The sequence below is a fragment of the Eubalaena glacialis genome, chromosome 18 (assembly GCF_028564815.1).
Source record: "Eubalaena glacialis isolate mEubGla1 chromosome 18, mEubGla1.1.hap2.+ XY, whole genome shotgun sequence".
In the NCBI taxonomy this organism is placed as follows: domain Eukaryota; kingdom Metazoa; phylum Chordata; class Mammalia; order Artiodactyla; family Balaenidae; genus Eubalaena; species Eubalaena glacialis.
Window position 1 is genome coordinate 17,391,572 of NC_083733.1, and position 19,536 is coordinate 17,411,107.

At 40.9% G+C, this 19,536-nt stretch overlaps 1 protein-coding gene across 3 annotated transcripts in view; it reads right to left on the minus strand.

Moving 5' to 3' along the window:
• The window catches only part of WWP2 (WW domain containing E3 ubiquitin protein ligase 2), a 145,579-nt gene that overhangs the window by 98,202 nt on the left and 27,841 nt on the right, over positions 1 to 19,536 (minus strand). For all 3 annotated transcript variants that reach the window (XM_061174378.1, XM_061174376.1, XM_061174377.1), the window contains exons 3-4: positions 16,421 to 16,568; positions 15,958 to 16,079 (exon numbers count right to left, since the gene is read on the minus strand). In XM_061174378.1, the coding sequence (XP_061030361.1) occupies positions 15,958 to 16,079; positions 16,421 to 16,568 (270 nt within the window). The remainder of the gene's footprint in view (positions 1 to 15,957; positions 16,080 to 16,420; positions 16,569 to 19,536) is intronic.

A 19,536-nucleotide genomic window follows, 5' to 3' on the forward strand; every position in this document is an offset into this window, starting at 1 on the left:
TGTCCGCTTTCCTCTCTAGATCCTAAATTCCGAGACTGTCTGCCTTACTTCACTGCTGCATCTCCGGCATCTAGCCCAGTGCTCAAAGGGATTTACTGTGCAAATGCTGGTAAATAAACTTCACACCCACCCTGCCCCCACCCCCGACCCCGCCGCAGGCCCCTCTCACAACCCTAAGAAAATGCCCGATAGAAAAGAAGTACATTTCCTGTCACACAAAACCCTGATCCAACACTGACAAATTCATAAGTCTAAAAAGAAAAAAAAAAAAAGAAAGAAAGAAAGAAAAGAGGGGAAAACTGTCGGACCAAATACTATGGATTAAAATGCAAAAGTTTTCAATATACCATTAGAAAAAGAAAAAGGGGGACAGCCTCAGCCAGCGTTCGTGTTTTGAGGGGTGGAATCGCTCTTTGTTCAAACAGGCATTCCCACGAGGCTGACGGCCCTCCAAAGCCAGTAAGTTTACAGAACACTCTGGAGGCAGCCTTAAACCCCAGGCCACACTGAGGCAGCCACGTACAGGGGATGGCTTTCCTGACAGAAAGCTTTTCTTCTTTTTTCAAGTGAGGTTTCACAAGGCAGCCTCTCAGCCGGTGACACAGAGAGCAGGTCTGTTTTACCCTGCATTGCAGGGGCCTGTGTGTTTACTTTCGAGACTGCTGGCTAAAAGGACCTTTTCTTTTGACCAGCTCTCCACTGACACCAAAGCCGCGAGCTGGGACCAGCTGTAACTTTGAGAAACTGGGGGTCTGGGGTCAGGGGAGGGGGTGGCTGTTGGCTTCTTCAGAAATTCCTTGAGGTTCTGGCTTGGCCGTATCTGCCTGAGGTGCACAATGATGGAAAGCAACACACAGGGAGCTTTTCAGAGACTATTAAAGATGGTTTTAAATCCCAATGCCTGGCATCTGGTGCCAATCAAGGAAACAGTAGTCACTGATACAACTGCAACTGGATGGAGGTAAAATGAAACAAAGGCTTGCATTTGGAGGCTGGGGACGGATTCTGCCTGATGCCTCCCCAGAAAGGGCACCCAGCACTACCCTGGTCCTACCTCTGCCTCAGCGGTCAGCCACGACACTGGCCACAAAAACCACAGTCACATAAAAAGATGTTCATCCTCACTAATCGAATTAAATATGTATATTATATATATACTAATATCATATTATTACATTACATTGTATAATATCATATTATGTTATGTTATACATTATATTATATTATTAGTATCTTCTTTGTGTTCTGGGCACAGGAGTGAGGAGATGTACAAGAGTTAACAAAAACCAAACAGTGCCTGCCCCCATGGAGCTCACATTCTAGTTGTAGAGGCCAATAAGTCAGATAAATAAACAAAATGTATATATACTATATAGGGATACTGCTAAAAAGAAAATAAAGCAGGGAAAGGAATAGGGAATGTTGTGTAGGGAGGAACTGAAATTAAGGTGGTTTGGTCAGGGCCACACGTATGATTCCATTTGTATAAAGTGTCCAGAAAAGGCAAATCTACAGAGACAGGAAGCAGCTTAGTGGTTGCCAGGGGCTGGGGGTGGCAACAGGAACTAATGGGAACAGGAGCTAAGTGAGCAGGAGGGATCTTACTGAGGTGGTGGGAAAGTTCACGGTGATGTTGCACACCTTGGTAAAATTAAAAAAAAACAGTCACTGAATTGATCAGGGAAGCCCTCACTGAGGTGACATCTGAGTGGGCTGGAAGGGGCTGAGGGAGAAAGGCAGGAGGACACACAAGGAGGAAATATTTTGGGACGAAGGTCAGGGCGGTGCAAAGGCCCTGAGGCAAGAGCAGCAGTGGGTTGGAGGAAGAGCACACAGGCCTATGGGCAGAAGGCGGTTTGGTGAGGGTGGAATGATTGAGATGGGGTAACAGAGAGCTGACAGAAAGATCAGGGAAGGCTTTTTAGGCTGTTTGGGAAGGACTTCAGTTTTTACTTTTAGTGAGAAAGGCAACCACTGGAGGAGTGATGTGATTTGACTTATGGGTTGGATCATTCTGGCTGCTGGGCTCAAAACTGAAGTGTAGGGAGACAAAGGCAGATGATGCCGGGAGACCAGTTAGGAGGCCTTTGCCTCCTGAGTCGAGAAGTGGTGGTGAGGTGGACATGGGTGACGGCAGCTGTCAGGGTGAGAAACAGTTCCTCGAAGGTATCTTGAAGGTAATGAGGGCAGGACATGTTGATGGACCGAGCGTGGGTTGTAATAGAAAGAGTGGCGTCAAGGAGGACACCCAGGTTTTCAGCCTGAGCAACACCAAATCTCCATCTCCGTTGCCTGAGATGGAAAGCTGATAGCTCAGCTTTTAACATGTTAATTCCAGGATGCTGATTAGACATCTAGAAACACGGTCTCAGGTTGCCCGGAGAAAGGCCCAGGGTGCAAGTCATAGGTGAACGGACCAAATTTAAAGCCGTGAGGCTGGATGAGATGGTGAAAGGAAGAGGTATAAATTAACAGGTGGATGCAAGACTAAGCCAACTTGGGGTATCCCAATGCTTCTGGACCAGCGAGGAGAAAACCAGCAAAGGAGACTGGAAAAGAGTGACTGGAAAGATAGAACACCAGCCGGGCGTGGTGTCCTGAAAACCAAGTGAAAAGAGTAGGTCAAGGAGGAGGGATGGATTCCTTGTATCCAGTCTGCAAGGCAAGTGAGTTGGAAATGAGAACTGACCCTGGATGGAGTCACACGGAGGTGACCGGAGACCTGGTACAGCATTTGCAGCAAGGCAGCAAGGACAAAAGGTTACCCAGGAGTTCCTCAAGAAGGAAAGGGAAGAAAAGAGATGCAAATTAAAATAACAAAGAGAAATCACTGTCGCAGCCAAACAGACTGGCAGAGGTTAAAAGACTGGCAATGCCCAGCGCCACTGGGGGTAAGGGAAACAAGTACACGTGCACACACACGGTGGGTTGTGTGAACGGGTCCAGTCTTTGCAGCAGACCCAGGCCACGGATATCACAAAACTTGCAGCGTGCCTGCCTTTTGACCCAGCAATGCATGCCTAAGAATTTACTACCCTAAGGGAAAAAAAGGACAGGAGAACAAAGATATCATTACAAGAATTTACTGAAAAGTCTTGCTTGTAAAGACGCAGAAACGGCCAACAATAAAAGATCTGTTAAACTATGGTGCATTCATACCAAAAAAATGCTGTTGTAGCCATTAAAAGGATCTAGTTTCATTGAGGTAGAAAAACTGGGTGGAAATAAAGCAAGTTATAAAGCAATATGTAGAGTGAGTTCCCAGTTTGGGGAAAAAGTTAGACACTCACACACACACACACACACACACACACACACACACACACACACACACACACACACACATATATATATATATATATATGATTGACATACCCCCAAAAAGCTGAGTTGATATATAACAAAATATTAACCGGGTTAGCTCTGAATAAAAAAATTTCCATGTACCTTCTCAATTTTGCTGTGAACCCTAAAATTGCTCTAAAAAATTGTCTTTAAAAAATGCATACATTCATTGGAGTTCATAATAACAGAACAAGATTTCCTAGCTTTGTGGGGGGAAAAAGAAGAATTTCCAGTGATTTTTAACCTTCTCCTTCTTTGGAAGGCAGTATATGCAGAGGTTGCAGGCAACGGCCCTGAGACCAAAAAGGCCTGGGTTAAATCCCAACTCTGCCACCACCTACTATGTGATCTTGGGCAAGTTACATAACATCTGCCTATTTCCTCATCAAAGGGGATGGCAGTACAACCTACATTATAGGTATGCAGGAGGATTAAATGGAAAGAATAGATATAGACATAGATAGATAGATAGATAGATAGATAGATAGATAGAGATCAAGAATTCAGAATAATGCCTGGTACGTACTTAGCACTCCCAATGTTCTTTGTCTTTTTTTTCAATAAGCATAAAACAACAATAATAATCAGAAAAATAACAGTAACATTTTCAGTTTTAGGAGCATACGTTGTTTTTATTATCAGAAAAAATATTAATAGTCAGCCTCCCCCGCCACATATCCACATGCTCCATATTCTCAGATACAACCACGTGTGGATCAAAAATATTCAGGAAAATAAAAATTCCAGAAAATTCCCAAAAGCAAACTTTGAACTTGCTGTGCTCCAGCAACTATTTACAAAGCACTTACATTGTATTGGGTATTATAGGTAATCTAGAGATAATTTAAAGTATACGGGGGTATGTACATAGGTAATATGCAAATACTATGCTATTTTATATAAGGGACTTGAGCATCTGTGGACTGTGGTATGGGGGGTGGGGGGCGGGGGCGCATCCCAGAGATACAATTATACTATTTTCAATTTGGGGAGCAAGAGAGAATTTCTCAGAAATCTTCTGTGAGTATACCATGAGACTGAAATAACTAGGTCTTAGTGGTTTACCAGGTTCATAAAAGTAACTACTTGGCTATGTAGAACTGGTTTGGCCATTCTCCCATCAGGTCTAATCAAGGCACTGGAGTTTGTAACTATGCCCTAAATAATAGCTCCCTACCAGCTTACAGGACTGTCACATCCTTCCTTTTACTTTTGTCTCTTGCCCGCCTCCTCCTCATCTGAAGAAACAGTGAATAATTTCTCAAACTTAAATTTAAAATTGTTTTTAACTTAGGAGCAATTTTCAAAAGTTTTCTCTCTTCTCCCTCTGACTCAGGTTCCAAGGATCAGTGGTTTATTTCTCTTTCAGTTGAAAAACTGGAAAAACAGTGTGGTGTTTACTTTAAAATAAATGCATGCACTGTCTGTCAGGCCTGCCTCCTTGAGATGCATGGCCCACCCACCAGAACACTCCATCCTCATGGAAGAGGGAGGGAGGTGGTGCAGCCCTCGTGACTGGCCTATCTGTTCTTGGAACATAAAGTGCAGTAACAACCCTCTGCTTATAAGATTTTTAAATAAATAGGGAGCTGTTTGCTTTTTCTCCCTCTCTCATTTTTTTTTTTTTTTTTTTTTATATCTGGGAGACACACATGGGGAAAGAAAACAGACACGCATAGAAAACGAAGAGCATAAGCAAAAAGCTTTTCGAAGGTACTTCATTTTTCACAGTGGTCTGAGTACAGCAATTCTCTAACCGCCTCCTGTGTGTATAGAAATGAGTAAATATGTGGATGACGGTGAGAGCCAGGGTTCTCGTGTGGAAAGGAGGAAAGTTAGCAAGAACTCTGTGGGGTTGAATTAGAATTGGAGATTTCAGCATAAACTCATCACCTTGAATATATAGACACAGAATAGATATTTATGTGTGTGTGTGTATACATAAAGTCTTTCAGGAAAAATGAAGGCTCAAGAGCCAAGAAAGTTTTGAAGAAAAAGAGCAGTGAGGGGACTTCCCTGGTGGTCCAGTGGTAAAGAATCCGCCTTCCAATGCAGGGGACACAGGTTCAATCCCTGGTCGGGGAACTAAGATCCCACATTCCGCGGGGCAACTAAGCCTGCACGCCAGAGCTCGCGCACCTCAACAAGAGAGCCCGCGTGCCACAAACTGCAGAGCCCACACGTTCTGGACCCCCGCGCGCCACAACTAGAGGGAAGCCCGAGTGCGGCAACGAAGAGACAGTGCGCCACAACGAAAGATCTCGCATGCCTCAACGAAGATCCCGCATGCTGCAACTAAGACCCAACGCAGCCAAAAAAATAAAAATTAAAAAAAAAAAAGCAGTGAGAAGAGGTATGTCCAGCCTGATACTGGCACTCCCTCCAGTGAAAACAGTGACACCGTAAAACCCATACGGAAAAAATACAACTAGATCCTTGGCCTACACCATACACCAAAAAAAAACTCCAGATTGATTAAAGGGTTAAACGTTTAAAAACTAAATAAAGAAAACCAGCACAAGTGTTAGTGTAAGGAAGGTATCTAACTGTATTTTTTCCCAGTGGTAACTCAGTGGTTCTAAGACTTGAACCGGCATCAGAATGCCCTGGAGCATTTGTTAAAACACACATTGCCGCGCCTCATCCCCAGGTTTTCTGGTTCTGTAGGACTGGGAGAGGGCCTGAGAATTTATGTTTCTAATATGTTTCCAGGTGACGCCTATGCTGCTGATCTGGACACCACACTTTGAAAACCACTGGGTTAACCAATGGTCCCAATTTGTTCACCTTTCTTTACTGATTTTAAATGCCACCTTTATCACATAGTAAATTCTATCTATGTTGGATGATGTTTGGAAAAAAATATATGATGGGGACATGTCAAAAGGATACAGGAGCAAGCTTGAAGAGGCATCCACTGGCCAAACCAGGGATAATTTGAGCATCAAAATAATGGCAGTAATAAATTATAACCCATGCATAAAATAAGAATCCATGAGTTGAGACTGATAATACATACCTATATAAAGGAAAAAGAAAAGCTCTTCCTTGCAGCAGTATGCCAACTAATAAATGTAGAAGGAATGACTAAATTGGAAAAACAATTTTGCGACCATCAGAACATTAACTGATTCAGACAAAAATCATTAATGAATGCAAAAACTAGTAGGTGACGGTGTGATGAGGAACAGATATTTACATAGTCTCAAAGTATGGTATCTCCCCATAAAAAACTTCTTAGTTATAAAGAGAAAATAGTCATTTTACAGTGGAGAACCTGGCAGACACAACCCTAACCCAAGGGTCAAAGTTCACATCATCAATAATGAAACAAGCTGAGTTGTGTGCCCCCTGATCTGACACACTGAGAAGGACGCAACATCACTTCTGGAATGCTCCTGCCAAAAATGTGTAGTACTCTGAATCCAAACTGAGGAGATTCTACAAAAAGACAGCCTGAACTCTTTAACAATGACAGTGTCATCAAAGACAAAAATAGGCTGAGGAACTGACCCCAGATTTAAGGACAACCAAATGTAATGCACAATCTTGCATGGGATCCTGGAAATCACCTGAAGTGCATTTTTGCAACAATTAGAAAATACGAATTATATAACAATACTGTAAAAATGTTAGATTTCTTGATTAGGTTCTTTATAGTGGTTAGGCAAGAAAATATCCTTCTTAGGAAATACACATTTAAATATTCAGGGATAAAGACGTATAAGATTTATAATTTAAAATGATTCGGCAAATCACCATACATGCATATACAGACATACAGACGATGTTAAGGCAAATGCATCAAAATACCACCACATGGATGAAGAGTATAGGGGAGTTCTTTGCCCTAGCCTTGTAACTTGTCTCTGAATTTGAAATTATTTTAAAATAAAGAAGTTTGGATTTTTTTTTTTAATCTACTTCAAGCCATATTTCCCTCCTTGAAAGCAGAACAATCTGGCAGTGCCAAGATCTGCAGTGTTGATGAGTCCAACTACTAGAGAGGAGAGCTACAAGAGAAAAGTGGGTCTCAGCTCCTATCTGCTACCAAGCTAGAAAGAAATGAAGATCATCCAGTGGGCGGGTACGGATGAAACATGCTGGTGACTACTGGGGGATGGGGATTATGTTTGAAAATTCCCCTAATAAAAAGGTTTTTAGGGTTTCCCTGGTGGCGCAGTGGTTGAGAATTTGCCTGCCAATGCAGGGGACACGGGTTCGAGCCCTGGTCTGGGAAGATCCCACATGCCGCGGAGCAACTAGACCCGTGAGCCACAACTACTGAGCCTGCGCGTCTGGAGCCTGTGCTCTGCAACAAGAGAGGCCGCGACAGTGAGAGGCCCGCGCACCGTGATGAAGAGTGGCCCCCACTCGCCACAACTAGAGAAAGCCCTCGCACAGAAACGAAGACCCAACACAGCCAAAAATAATAAATAAATAAATAAATAAAAACTTAAAAAGGTTTTTAAAAATCAGTATTCAGGGGACTTCCCTGGTGGCCCAGTGGCTAAGACTCCGTGCTCCCAATGGACGGGGCCGGGGTTCGATCCCTGGTCAGGGAACTAGATCCCACCTGCCGCAACTAAGAGTTTGCAGGCCGCAACTAAAGATTTTGCAGGCAGCAACAAAGATCCCACGTGCTGCAACTAAGACCCAGCGCAGACTAATTAATTAATTAATTAATTAATTAATTTTAAATTGGTATTCATTCAATTTTTTAAAAAATAAATTTTATTTTTTTTAATTTTTTTATTTTTTAAAGCATTGGTTCTTGCTTCGGGGACTTAACATTTTTTTTAAGATTTATTTATTTTTATTTTTATTTTATTTTATTTATTTTTTCTTTAATTTTTGGCTGCGTCGGGTCTTAGGTGCGGTACACAGGATCTTCATTGCAGCATGAGGGATTTTTTGTTGCAGCTCGCGTGCTTGTCTCTAGTTGTGGCATGTGGGTTTTCTCTCTCTAGTTGTGGTGCACGGCCTCTGTAGTTTGCAGCATGCAGGCCCTCTAGTTGTGGTGTGCAGGCTCAGTAGTTGTGGCGTGTGAGCTTAGTTGCCCCGCAGCACGTGGGATCTTAGTTCCCCGACCAGAGATCGAACCCCTGTTCCCTGCATTGGAAGGCAGATTCTTTACCACTGGACCACCAGGGAAGCCCCAAAAAAATAAATTTTAAGAAAAGCAATAGTCAAACTCAAAAGCTGGCTTCCACACAGAGATGACTAGAACCATCCTTAAGAGCCAAACCAGGACTTTTGGTCAAGTCCTCTGTGCAGCCACAGCCAGGTCAATGTCCCTGCGGAGTCAGCCAAGGCTGACCATTATGTAACTGCCGGACTTGAGTAAAACCCTCCACTGCAGCATCCCTCGGCCAGGGGGAGGCAGGAAACATCAGCTGGGTCTCCCAGTCAACCTCCAAGTCCACCCAGGGGAAAACAAGGGAGCAAATGAAAGAATGATGTCCCATGGAGCAGAAAAACACCAGGTGGGGCAACCGCTACCCGTCACTCCCTTTCCCAAGAAAAGTGGTTTCAGGAAGACCCGGCCACAATGAGAGGAGTCACCTCACCTACTGTGACCCACTACCCTACGAAACCGTATTCATACTTAGACACCACTCTGGAAACATTTCCCGCCCAGCAGCTCCCCAAGGAGAGCAGGCTCCAAGACCGTGGTGCTGAAAAATGTCCCATGTTAATAATGGTCTCCCCACTCCACACCCGCAAAGCTTTTGCATTTGTCCAGTCTTAGAATTCTCTCTTGGAACACCCTCAGGGCTGCCTCCCATTTAGGCAAGGAGGTCCCATATCAGGAAACTGGGTCTCTGCTGTCCATCTCTGGGATTTGTACCTCCCAATCTTTGGGAAGGAAAGTATCAGAGGAGACAGAATAATAACTACCATTACTACTACTACTACTACTATAGTACGAACATGTGTCACATACTGTTGTTAGCTCACTTAAACTCGAAACAATATTTTACAGACAAGGAAACAGAAGCACTGAGAAGTTAAGTGTCTGATGTACAAAGTTGGTAGAATCAGGATTCAAACCCCGGGAGTCCGACTCCAGAGTCTACATGTTCTTAACCACTTCTCTACATGACAGATTTGCAATCATCAGAAACAGCCTTGCTCTATACAGAAGGCTTTAGGAAACACAGCCAGAATATCATCTATATTGTCATCCTAGATTTGTTTTTCTAAGAAAAAGCAGCCCACTGCCCAAATTTTCCATCAGATTCGGACCTGATGTGCCTCACTGCTCAACCCAGCCACACACTCAAAGTGCTAAGGCTGGCGTCAGCAAGAGCACTAGAAGCTGCAGCCACTGCCATAAGCAACACAGCCCCTGGGAGCCACAGGAAACATCCTCCTGAATCACTCTGGGCTCAAAGAGAAAATCACAAGAGCAATTACAAAAAAGGAGCAGAACCCAGCAAAATGTAGGGGATGGCAAATTGGTTCTCCACCAGACAGTCTCTACTAAAGCTAAACATACATCCACCCTATGAAACAAGTCCCCAAGATAGATATAGATAGATAGACACATAGATAGATAGATTTAACAGAAGTGCATGTCTGTGTCTTCCAAAATACATGTATAAGAATGTTCACAGCAGCTTTCTCATGATGGCTAAAAACTGGAACTAACCCAAATGTCTACCAACAGGAGATGAGACAAATAAATTGTGGTATATTCATACAATAGGATACCATACCCCAGTAAAAAAAACAAACTCTCATTACATGCAAAAGCCCAGATGAATTTCACAGATATAACGAAGAGCCAGGCACGAGAAAACATATTGATTTCACTGATACAAAATTCAAGAATAGGCAAAACTAATCAATAGTGATCAATAGTGATAAAATTCAGAATAGTTGTTATCTCAGGGCAGGGCAAGCAAGGGACATGGGGAAATTTCTGGGGTTCTGGGAATGTTCTATCTCTTGATCTGAGTGGTGATTACACAGATGTGAACACATGTAAATATTCATTGAGCTGTCTCACTTAAGATTTGTGCACTTTTCTTTAACAGAAAAAAATTTGAATACCAAGTGGAGTACAAATCAAAGACAAATTTAAAGCAAGAATGTTTTTATTATTAAATAAGAGAGGACAAAAATAAATGCACTAAGCTTTCAACTCAAAAAGCTATAAATGACTGACTATTGAATAAATAAATAAAGCAAAAAGATGAAAAAGGTTAACAAAGTTAAAAATAGAAATTAACATTAGAAAACATGGTATAATTGATAAATAAGTCCAAGTAGTTGTCCTGTGAAAAATAAATCAAAAGCCAAAAGTTAAAACAAAAATGTTTATGCCAGTCAAGAAAAATAAATGGGGAAAAAACACAAAAATACCAACATTTTTAAGTGAGAAAAATTAGAAACATTTTTAAAAATGAGAAAGCTATCTCAAATCTTTATATTCATAATTTGAATATCTCATGAAACAGTTTTCTCAGAAAATATGAATTAACAAAATTGACACAAGATAAGTCAGAAAAGCTGAACAAACCAATCATTATGGGGAAAAAACTGAAAAAGTCATCAAAGAATTATTTCAGAGAAAGTGCCAGACCTAGTTGGTTTTATGCGTGAGCTCTTTCCTGCACTCATGGAACAGATAATTCCCATGTTATAGAGGCTATTCCCGAAGTTGGAAAGCACTTCAATTTACTTTATAAAATTAGCCTAGCCTTGATTCCAAAGCTGACAAAAATAGTACAACTACAAACAAATGTCACTCATGAATTAGATGGAAAACCCCCAAATAAAATATGAACAAGTAATTCTAAAAAAATTTTCAAGGAATAATCTACCATGAGCAATTAGGTATATTCTAGAAATTCTAGGGTTGTTACTACAAGGAAATTAATATAATACATTGAAAGGAGAAACATCATATAATTATCCCAATGGTTGCTTAAAAGCTATTTGCTGCATGCTGCAACTAAAAGATCTCGCGTGCCACAACTAAGACCCAACGCAGCCAAATAAATAAATAAATAAATATTTTTTAAAAGATAAAATAAAAGCTATTTGCTCAAAATTCAACCCTTATCCTGATTTTTTGAAAAAGACAACAATGATTAGTAAATCAAGAAGACAGGTTACCAACTAATACCCAGCCTGACACCTACAGAAGTCACTATAAGTTTGGTTATTAGGGGAGAATGCCCACTCTATCACCACTAAAACAGGAAGTTGTATACAAAGCAACTAACAAAGAAAAAGAAGTAAAATTATCTCCTAAGATGATCAAAATTATCGATCTTAGAAACCACATAAACGTCTACCAAGAAAATCCAAAAGAAACTGTTGAAAACCTATACTAAGAATTCAGCAAGTGACTGATTATATAAAAGAAAATACAGAAACTAATAGTCATATACCAACAACATTAAGTTAGAAGACATAATAGAAAAAGATCCCACTGAAAATAATATCAAAGCTTCTTTAAAAACTAAAAGAATCTATCTGAAGATAACTTCAAAATGATTTGAGTGAATTTAGAAACATTCCATGTTCCTGGTATGAAAATTCTCCATAAAGAAACTTTACATATGATAGATTCCAACAAAAATCTCAAGGGATTAGGGGTAGGAGAATAGGAAGAGGGGAGAACCTGACAAAATAATTTAAAATTCATGTGATGGTGTCATCCATGCAAAGAAAAGAGGCAGGAAGATTTTGAAAAGAAGAGAAACTTGAACTGTCAGACATTAAAAACATAACAAAATGTTATACTAGCTAAGACAGAGTGATTTGAAAAGGCTGATAAAAAACAACAATGAATGGAAAGTCCCCAAACAGGTACAAATATACATATGTTTTTAATATATGCTTAAGGTAGCAACTCAGATCACTGGGGATATAGATAGGTTATTTAATAAGTAGTGCTAAAGTAATCAGTTAACTATTTAGGAAAAATTAAATTAGATCCCTACTCACACTGTACACAAAAATAAATTCATTTGGATGAAGAATTAAATTAAAAAAATAAAATCACAGTGAACTAGGGGAAAATAGAGGTGATCATTTACCTGATCTCAGAATAAAGGAAAGCCTTCCAAAACGTAAAAGAAAAGGCTGAAACTATAAAAGGTAACAGACTTGACTACAGAAAGTTTAAAACATCTGTATGGAAAAAGGAAAAAAAAAAAGCCTGATAAATTAAAATGCAAATGAAAAACTGGGAAAACACAAATTACAAGACAAAGAATAACAGCCTTAACATATAAAGAGCTCTCTCAAAACCAAAAGAGAAAAATGCACATTTCAGTATAAAAATGAGCAAAGGACATTAATAAGGCAATAAACACACTTTAAAAACATTCAGTCTCCTTGAGTAAATTACAGCTTTAAAAAAGGTAGAGTGGAGGTGGGGGGACTTCAAAGACATAACCACCAAATGCAATGAGGGGACCTTGCCCAAATCCAGGTTGGGGCAAACCAACTGTAAAACAACACTTTGAGATAGATGGTGAAATCGAATACGAACTGGGTATTAGGTGATAATGAGGAATTCATGTAAATATTGCCAGGTGTGATAATGGTACAGTAATCATGTAAAAAAAGTCCTTTTTTAATGAGATGCATGCTGAAGAATCTAGGATAAAAGGTTGAAACACCTGTAATTTACTTTAAATACTGCAACCAAAAAGAAATAGATGAAGCAAATCTGGCAAAACGTTAATTATAAAATAGGCTAAAAATATATATATATATTTTATATATATATATATATATATATATATTTTTTTTTTTTTTTTTTTTTTACAAATAAATCCAATAAATGCCAAAGTGCAATAGAAACCAGCCATCTCGGCTACAGCTGATGGAAGGATAAATGGGTAGAACTTTTCTGGAGGGTAATCTGGCAATATGTGTCCAAAACCTTGAAAAATGTTTAAATCCAGCAAGTCTATGTTCAATAATTTAACACAAATTTTTAACAATTGGTACAAAGATTTGTAAACTTATAAGTTTATCAAAATAGCATTATTTGTGACTGTGAAATACTGAAAACTACCCAAATGTTCAACCTTAAATTTTCACACAGCCATCTGATAAGACTACTACCAGACAGTCATCAAAAACTGACTTTTGAGGAAAAATTAAATATTTTATGGTACAACAGCTATGTAAAACAGTATGGCGGTTCCTCAAAAAATTAAAATTGAATTACCATGTGATGCAGCTATTCTACTTCTGAATATATTATCCAAAAGAATTGAAAGCAGGGACTTGAAGAGATATTTGGACACCCATGTTCACCAATGTCCTTGGATGGATGAATGGATGAACAAAATGCGGCATACAATGGAATATTATTCGGCATTAAAAAGATAATTCCGGGGACTTCCCTGGTGGCGCAGTGGTTAAGAATCCGCCTGCCAATGCAGGGGACATGGGTTCGAGCCCTGGTCCGGGAAGATCCCACATGCTGCGGAGCAACTCAGCCCGTGCGCCACAACTACTGAGCCTGCGCTCTAGAGCCCACGTGCCACAATTACTGAAGCCCGCGCGCCTAGAGCCCGTGCTCTGCAACAGGAGAAGCCACCAAATGAGAAGCCCGCGCACTGCAACAAACAGCAGCCCCCGCGCACAGCAACAAAGACCCAACGCAGCCATAAATAAATAGATATTTTTTAAAAGGGGATTATGGGAATTCCCTGGTGGTCCTGCGGTTAGGACTCCGTGCTTTCCCTGCCGAGGGCCCGGGTTCAATCCCTGGTCAGGTAACTAAGATCCCACAAGCCGTGCAGTGTGGCCAAAATAAAATAAAATAAAATTTAAAAATTAAGAAAAAAAAGGTGATTCTGATACGTACCACGTGAAAGAGGCTTAAGGACATTATGCTGAGTGAAAGAAGCCAGACACAAAAGGGTAAATACTGTATGATGCCACTCGTATGGAGTACCTAGAGTAAGCAGATTCATAGGGACGGAGAGTTGAATGGTGTGGGTTGAGAGAAGGGAGGGAGTTACTGTTTAATGGATACAGAGTTTGCGTTTAGCAAGATGAAAAAGTACTGGAGACGGATGGAGGTGATGGCTGCAGAATCCTGTCAATGTACTTAATGCCACTGCACTGTACATTTAAAAATGGCTAAGACGGTAAGTTTTACGTTACGTGTTTTTTTTATCACAATTAAAAATAAAGATATAGTAATACATTTTAAAGAGAAAAATGCATGTTGCAAAATAAGTTCATGTATGATCTCAATTTTGTTTCACTGATGTCTTAAATATTAATACACTGCACACAGGGAAAAAAAGCTCAGAAAGGCATATATCAAAATGTTAACAATAATTATCACTAGGTACTGTGCTTCCAGGAGAATTTTATTTTCTTTGTGTGTCTGTGTGCTTTTGTGTGATTCCCAATTTTTCAACAATTACTTTTGTAACTGAAAGCAAAAGCATGCCAACTGGACAAATGAAAAAGGAGAGAAAAGGACACTCATGTCGGTTGCTGGTCCTAATGTGAGAATGCCCACAAGTCTATTTCCAAATGACATAGTAAATATAATCCTCCTTGAGAATCAAATTATAAAAGGCAGGCTAGCATTTGGGAAAATAAAGACCGACTCAGAAGACAGAGGAGCGGGGTGTTCCCTGCAGAATTAGAATAGAGGCAGATCCTCATTTCAGACGATTCCAGAGTCCAGAGTGGGTTCACCACATCAGTGTGTGCCCAGCAGAATGGAAAAGACCAGGGAAGCCTCACACACCACTCAAGAGGCCCATCAGAAAGCACAGGCTCAGAAAGGAAAGACTCTTGAATCAAGCAGCACTCTCCCTGGGACTCAGGGCTCCCCACCCACACATCTCTCTTAAACTAAATCCATGTTCAGAAAATATTCGCTAGACAGCACACATCAAGAAAAGAAGGAGCCTTTCTTTCTGTGGCATTCCCTCGCCACATCTGGTACTGCTCTGAATAGAGGCTTTATGAGGGAGGATCCAGATACCTCAGCCACGAGTTACTCCACTGACCACAAACAGCAATAAACAGACGTGAGGATTTAGATTTCCGTGCAGCCGAGGCATGCTGAATAATCATGATAGAGCTTCCACTGCATTCCAACATCCAGGAAATGTTTATCGAGCGCCTTCTAAGCACAGGGCACCATTTGTAACACCATTCCACGCAGACAGGCAGGCACACATGTACACAACCACCCACAGACGAAGCTCCTTTGTTGTGTTTGAGGGATCAGACTAGGAAAGTAATGATTTAGGCTGGAGGCATTTGACAGTTTGATTCTACACATCACACATCAGGATCAGGAAAAGAGGGGCAGAGGGAAAGTATGCATCCCTGAGGAAGGATCAAGGGGGAGACATCAGTGCATCCCACCACTAGGGGCCCTGGACCAAGGGGCTGAGTTCTGCAATAGAGGCAGAGAGTAGCTCTCAGCCTTCCTAGAACTCCACGGACCACATCCACGGGGAGTACAGTAACTGCAGCCTCTGGTCCTGGAGGAAACTGCATCACCAGGTTTAGCCACCATGTGAGAGACATCCACACCTTCACATTCTTTTCCCCACCCCCACAAATGAATGACGTCAGGTACCCCTTCCTTGTACATACTTTTGCCCCCATTGTTCTTCAGGACATTGGAGAGGTTGACAGAGGCGGTGCCTAGCAGTTCATTTCTCAAGGTGTGGCAGCTCCAGACCTTCAAATCTAAATGACTCTGGGCCGTGACATTCCTGGAAAACAAATACTTGATTCATCATACCCAAGCAGATCAGTCACTCCTGTAACTTAGAAGAAAACAGAGAAACTACACTGCTGACATCTTGAAGGTGGGGGGAACCCCAAAGAGGAAGACACTCACATATACCCTTTCCCCCCCAGAGCTGACCCTGTAACCATCCAGCTAACAATGAACACTCTGTGAGCTCGATGATGTAGAAACACCTGAAGAGAAGATGCCTCGGGTACCAAAGGCAGAAGGACTAGAGGCGGCTACAGGGAACCTGGATCTCCCACAACCCCTTCCTCTATTCCCCCGGGGGGCTGCATTCAGAGAGAAGGGGTTTTCTCTTACAAAATGATGATCTCGTTCCAGAGAAGCTCCGAGCTCCCAATTCGCTTCCCAGTCTTCTTCGTCTCACTGGGGAGTCCATCCACTGCCACTTCCACAAACGAGTTAATTCGAGGTTGACGACTATGCACCTTGGGCTTTGCTGACACCACTGGACAGGAAAGACAGAAGAAGTCAAGGATGAGTCAGAGGGCTCCCAGCTGCCCCCCTGTGGCAGATGTTCTCCCTCTTTTTTGTTGTTTCTTTTAAAAAAGAAATTTTGTCTTTTCCTCATTCTAAAAAGTCTTCTTTTTTAATGTGAGGATATAAAAATAGCATAAGAAAAGAAGCATAAGAAAAAAAATCACTCCTAACCCAAAAACACTGGGATAATTATCATTAAGATGTTGGTAAATACAGACTTTCTAGACTTTCATCTTTTATGTCTCCAATTCTTTAAAAATTCCTCTCCCTCCAAAATCCATTTTAAAAAGCTGCAACATAAGCCCATTACAAGCATACACCATAATTTAGTCAACTATTCTTTCATTGTTGAATAAATTGCTTCCAACTTTTGGCTCGGGGAAAATGACCACAAACGTATATAGTATCTGCATGCATTTCTGAGTATTCTTCCAAAGGATATGAACATTTTTTAAAGTTCTTAAAACTGCTCAGTTCCTTTCTAAACCCATGTAGACACCTATCAGCACTATAGGAATATATCCATTTCACCAAACACTGCATAGCACTGAGTACTATGTTTTTTTCACCCTTTGCAAATCATGTAGGTAAAAAAAAAAATAGTATAAAGATAATAGCTAAGAGTTAATGAGCACTTATTACAGATACTATACTATGCACACATTATCTAACTGAATCCTTACAATGAGGCAAGAAATACATCGTCACTCCATTTCACGCATGAGGAAACAAGCTTGGGGAAGCTAGGTCATTGCCCCAGGCTACACATCCAGGGAGCTTCGAACCGCAATGTGCACCCGGCAGCCTGACTCCACACCATGCTATATGCCATTTCCAGACTTTGCTTATTTGTTCTAATGCTTTTCTTCAATTACTAGCCAGATTGAATAGTTTTTCCATGTACTTGTTAACCATCTGCATTTCCTCTTCTGTTCATTTCCTTCATGTGGCAGCATTTCTGAGGCTTACACAGCACCAGCAAGCCAGGGGCTCAGCACCAACTAAGCAAGCATACGCCCAGGGCTGGATGCTAGACAAGCTCCTTTTGTAGCATTTATCAGCCATGGTGGAAACTCCAGATCACTAGGACAAAACCCATCTGGATGGTTTCTATCCTATGCCCTAAATCAGAGCATATAACTGACGTTCCTTACCCATGATGACAAGACTGCCTGAACCTGAGTTCCCATCAAGAGTTAGCAAACCTCTCTCTCCTAGACCCTTCTGAGGGATGACAGTCCTATAAGGGTCCACAACTTGGCAAAGGGCAAAGCCACCTCTGATTGTGTTTTAGCAATACGTGTCTTCTCCAGGACCAAAAGAACACTAGAGAGAAAGTCAAGGAACAACAGCAACAAAAGCTGTCGTGAAGATTAAGAAGCAACAAGGGTTGGTATTAGGAAAAAAGGTCGTAGAGCTGGGAAATGTGGCCCAGAGTGGGAAAATGAAAATACTACACACATAGACCAGGGTTAACTGAGGCCACCTGGTGGTGTGAGAGCAGCTCTGCAGGCAGACCCTTAAATGTAAAAATATAGATAAAAAATAGGGACTAGTTATAGAGTCCTACCATTTTGAGCTAGACAGTTTCTTTGAAATCAACAAGTTCAAACCCTTTATTTAATAGTTGGGCCAACTAAGATCCAGGGAGGTGAGACATATCCAAAATCACGGAGCTAGTCAAAGGCAGTGCTAAGCCTGGAACCAAGTCTCCCAGCTCCCAGGCCGATTCTTTGAACTCTTCCATCATGTTTCCTTTTTGGTCCTTGTTTTTTTAGTATCTACTTTTTAAAAAGAATTTTTTGATATAATTTCAGACATTTAGAAAAGTTGCAAGACTAATACAAAGAATTCTTATAAACCCTTCACCGGGGACTTCCCTGGTGGTCCAGTGGTAAAGAATCCCCCTTCCAATTCAGGGGACACGGGTTCAATCCCTGGTTGGGGAACTAAGATCCCACATGCCATGGGGCAACTAAGCCCATGCGCCACAACTACTGAGCCCACGCGCCTCAATTAGAGACAGAAAACCCACACGACACAACTAGAGAGAAGCCCACGCGCCACAACGAAAGATCCCACATGCCACAACGAAGACCCAACGCAGCCAAATTAATTAATTAATTAATTAATTAATTAATTAATTAATTAAATAATTTCATTTAAAAAAAACCCTTCACCCAAAGTCACCAAATATTAACTTTCTATGCTACTTGCTTTATTACTCTCTTTTTCTCTCCCTAAATACTTCAGTGTGTCTTTTCTAAGAACTAAGACATTTTCTAACATTACCATAGTATAATTATCAACACTGGGAAATTCAACATTCTTTAATACTATTATCTAAGGTACAGACCTTATTCAAATTTTGCCAATTACCCTATCAATGTCCATTACAGCAAAAGAGAAAAGATTTTTTTCTAGTCCTGGACTCAATCTAAGATCACATGGTGCAGTTAGTAGTTTTTTGTGAAGTTTCCAATTTACATAAAAATTGAAAGAATAGAATAAATAATTGCACATTATTTACTAACTGCTATCATTTTGCCACATATGCTTTTCTGTCTCTCTCTCAGCGTCTATCATCAATATTACCCAGAGAACTTCCGCAATAATAAAAATGTTCTACACCAGCGCTGTCCAATACATTGCCATGAGATACATGTGGCTATAAAGCACTTGAAATATGGCTAGTGAGACTGAGGACTGGAGCTTTAAATTTTATTTAATTTTAATGTAAATAGTTCTATGTGGCTATACTTGCTACCCTATTGGATAGCACAGGACCCAGATATATATACGACATCTGTGTTTAAAAAAAAAAGTAAGTTGGAGGCATCATGACAGATCAGCCCTGATTACTTTCAGAATGCAATTCCTAACAATAAGGGCATCCTTCCACCCACCACACCACCATTATTATACCTAAAAAAAAA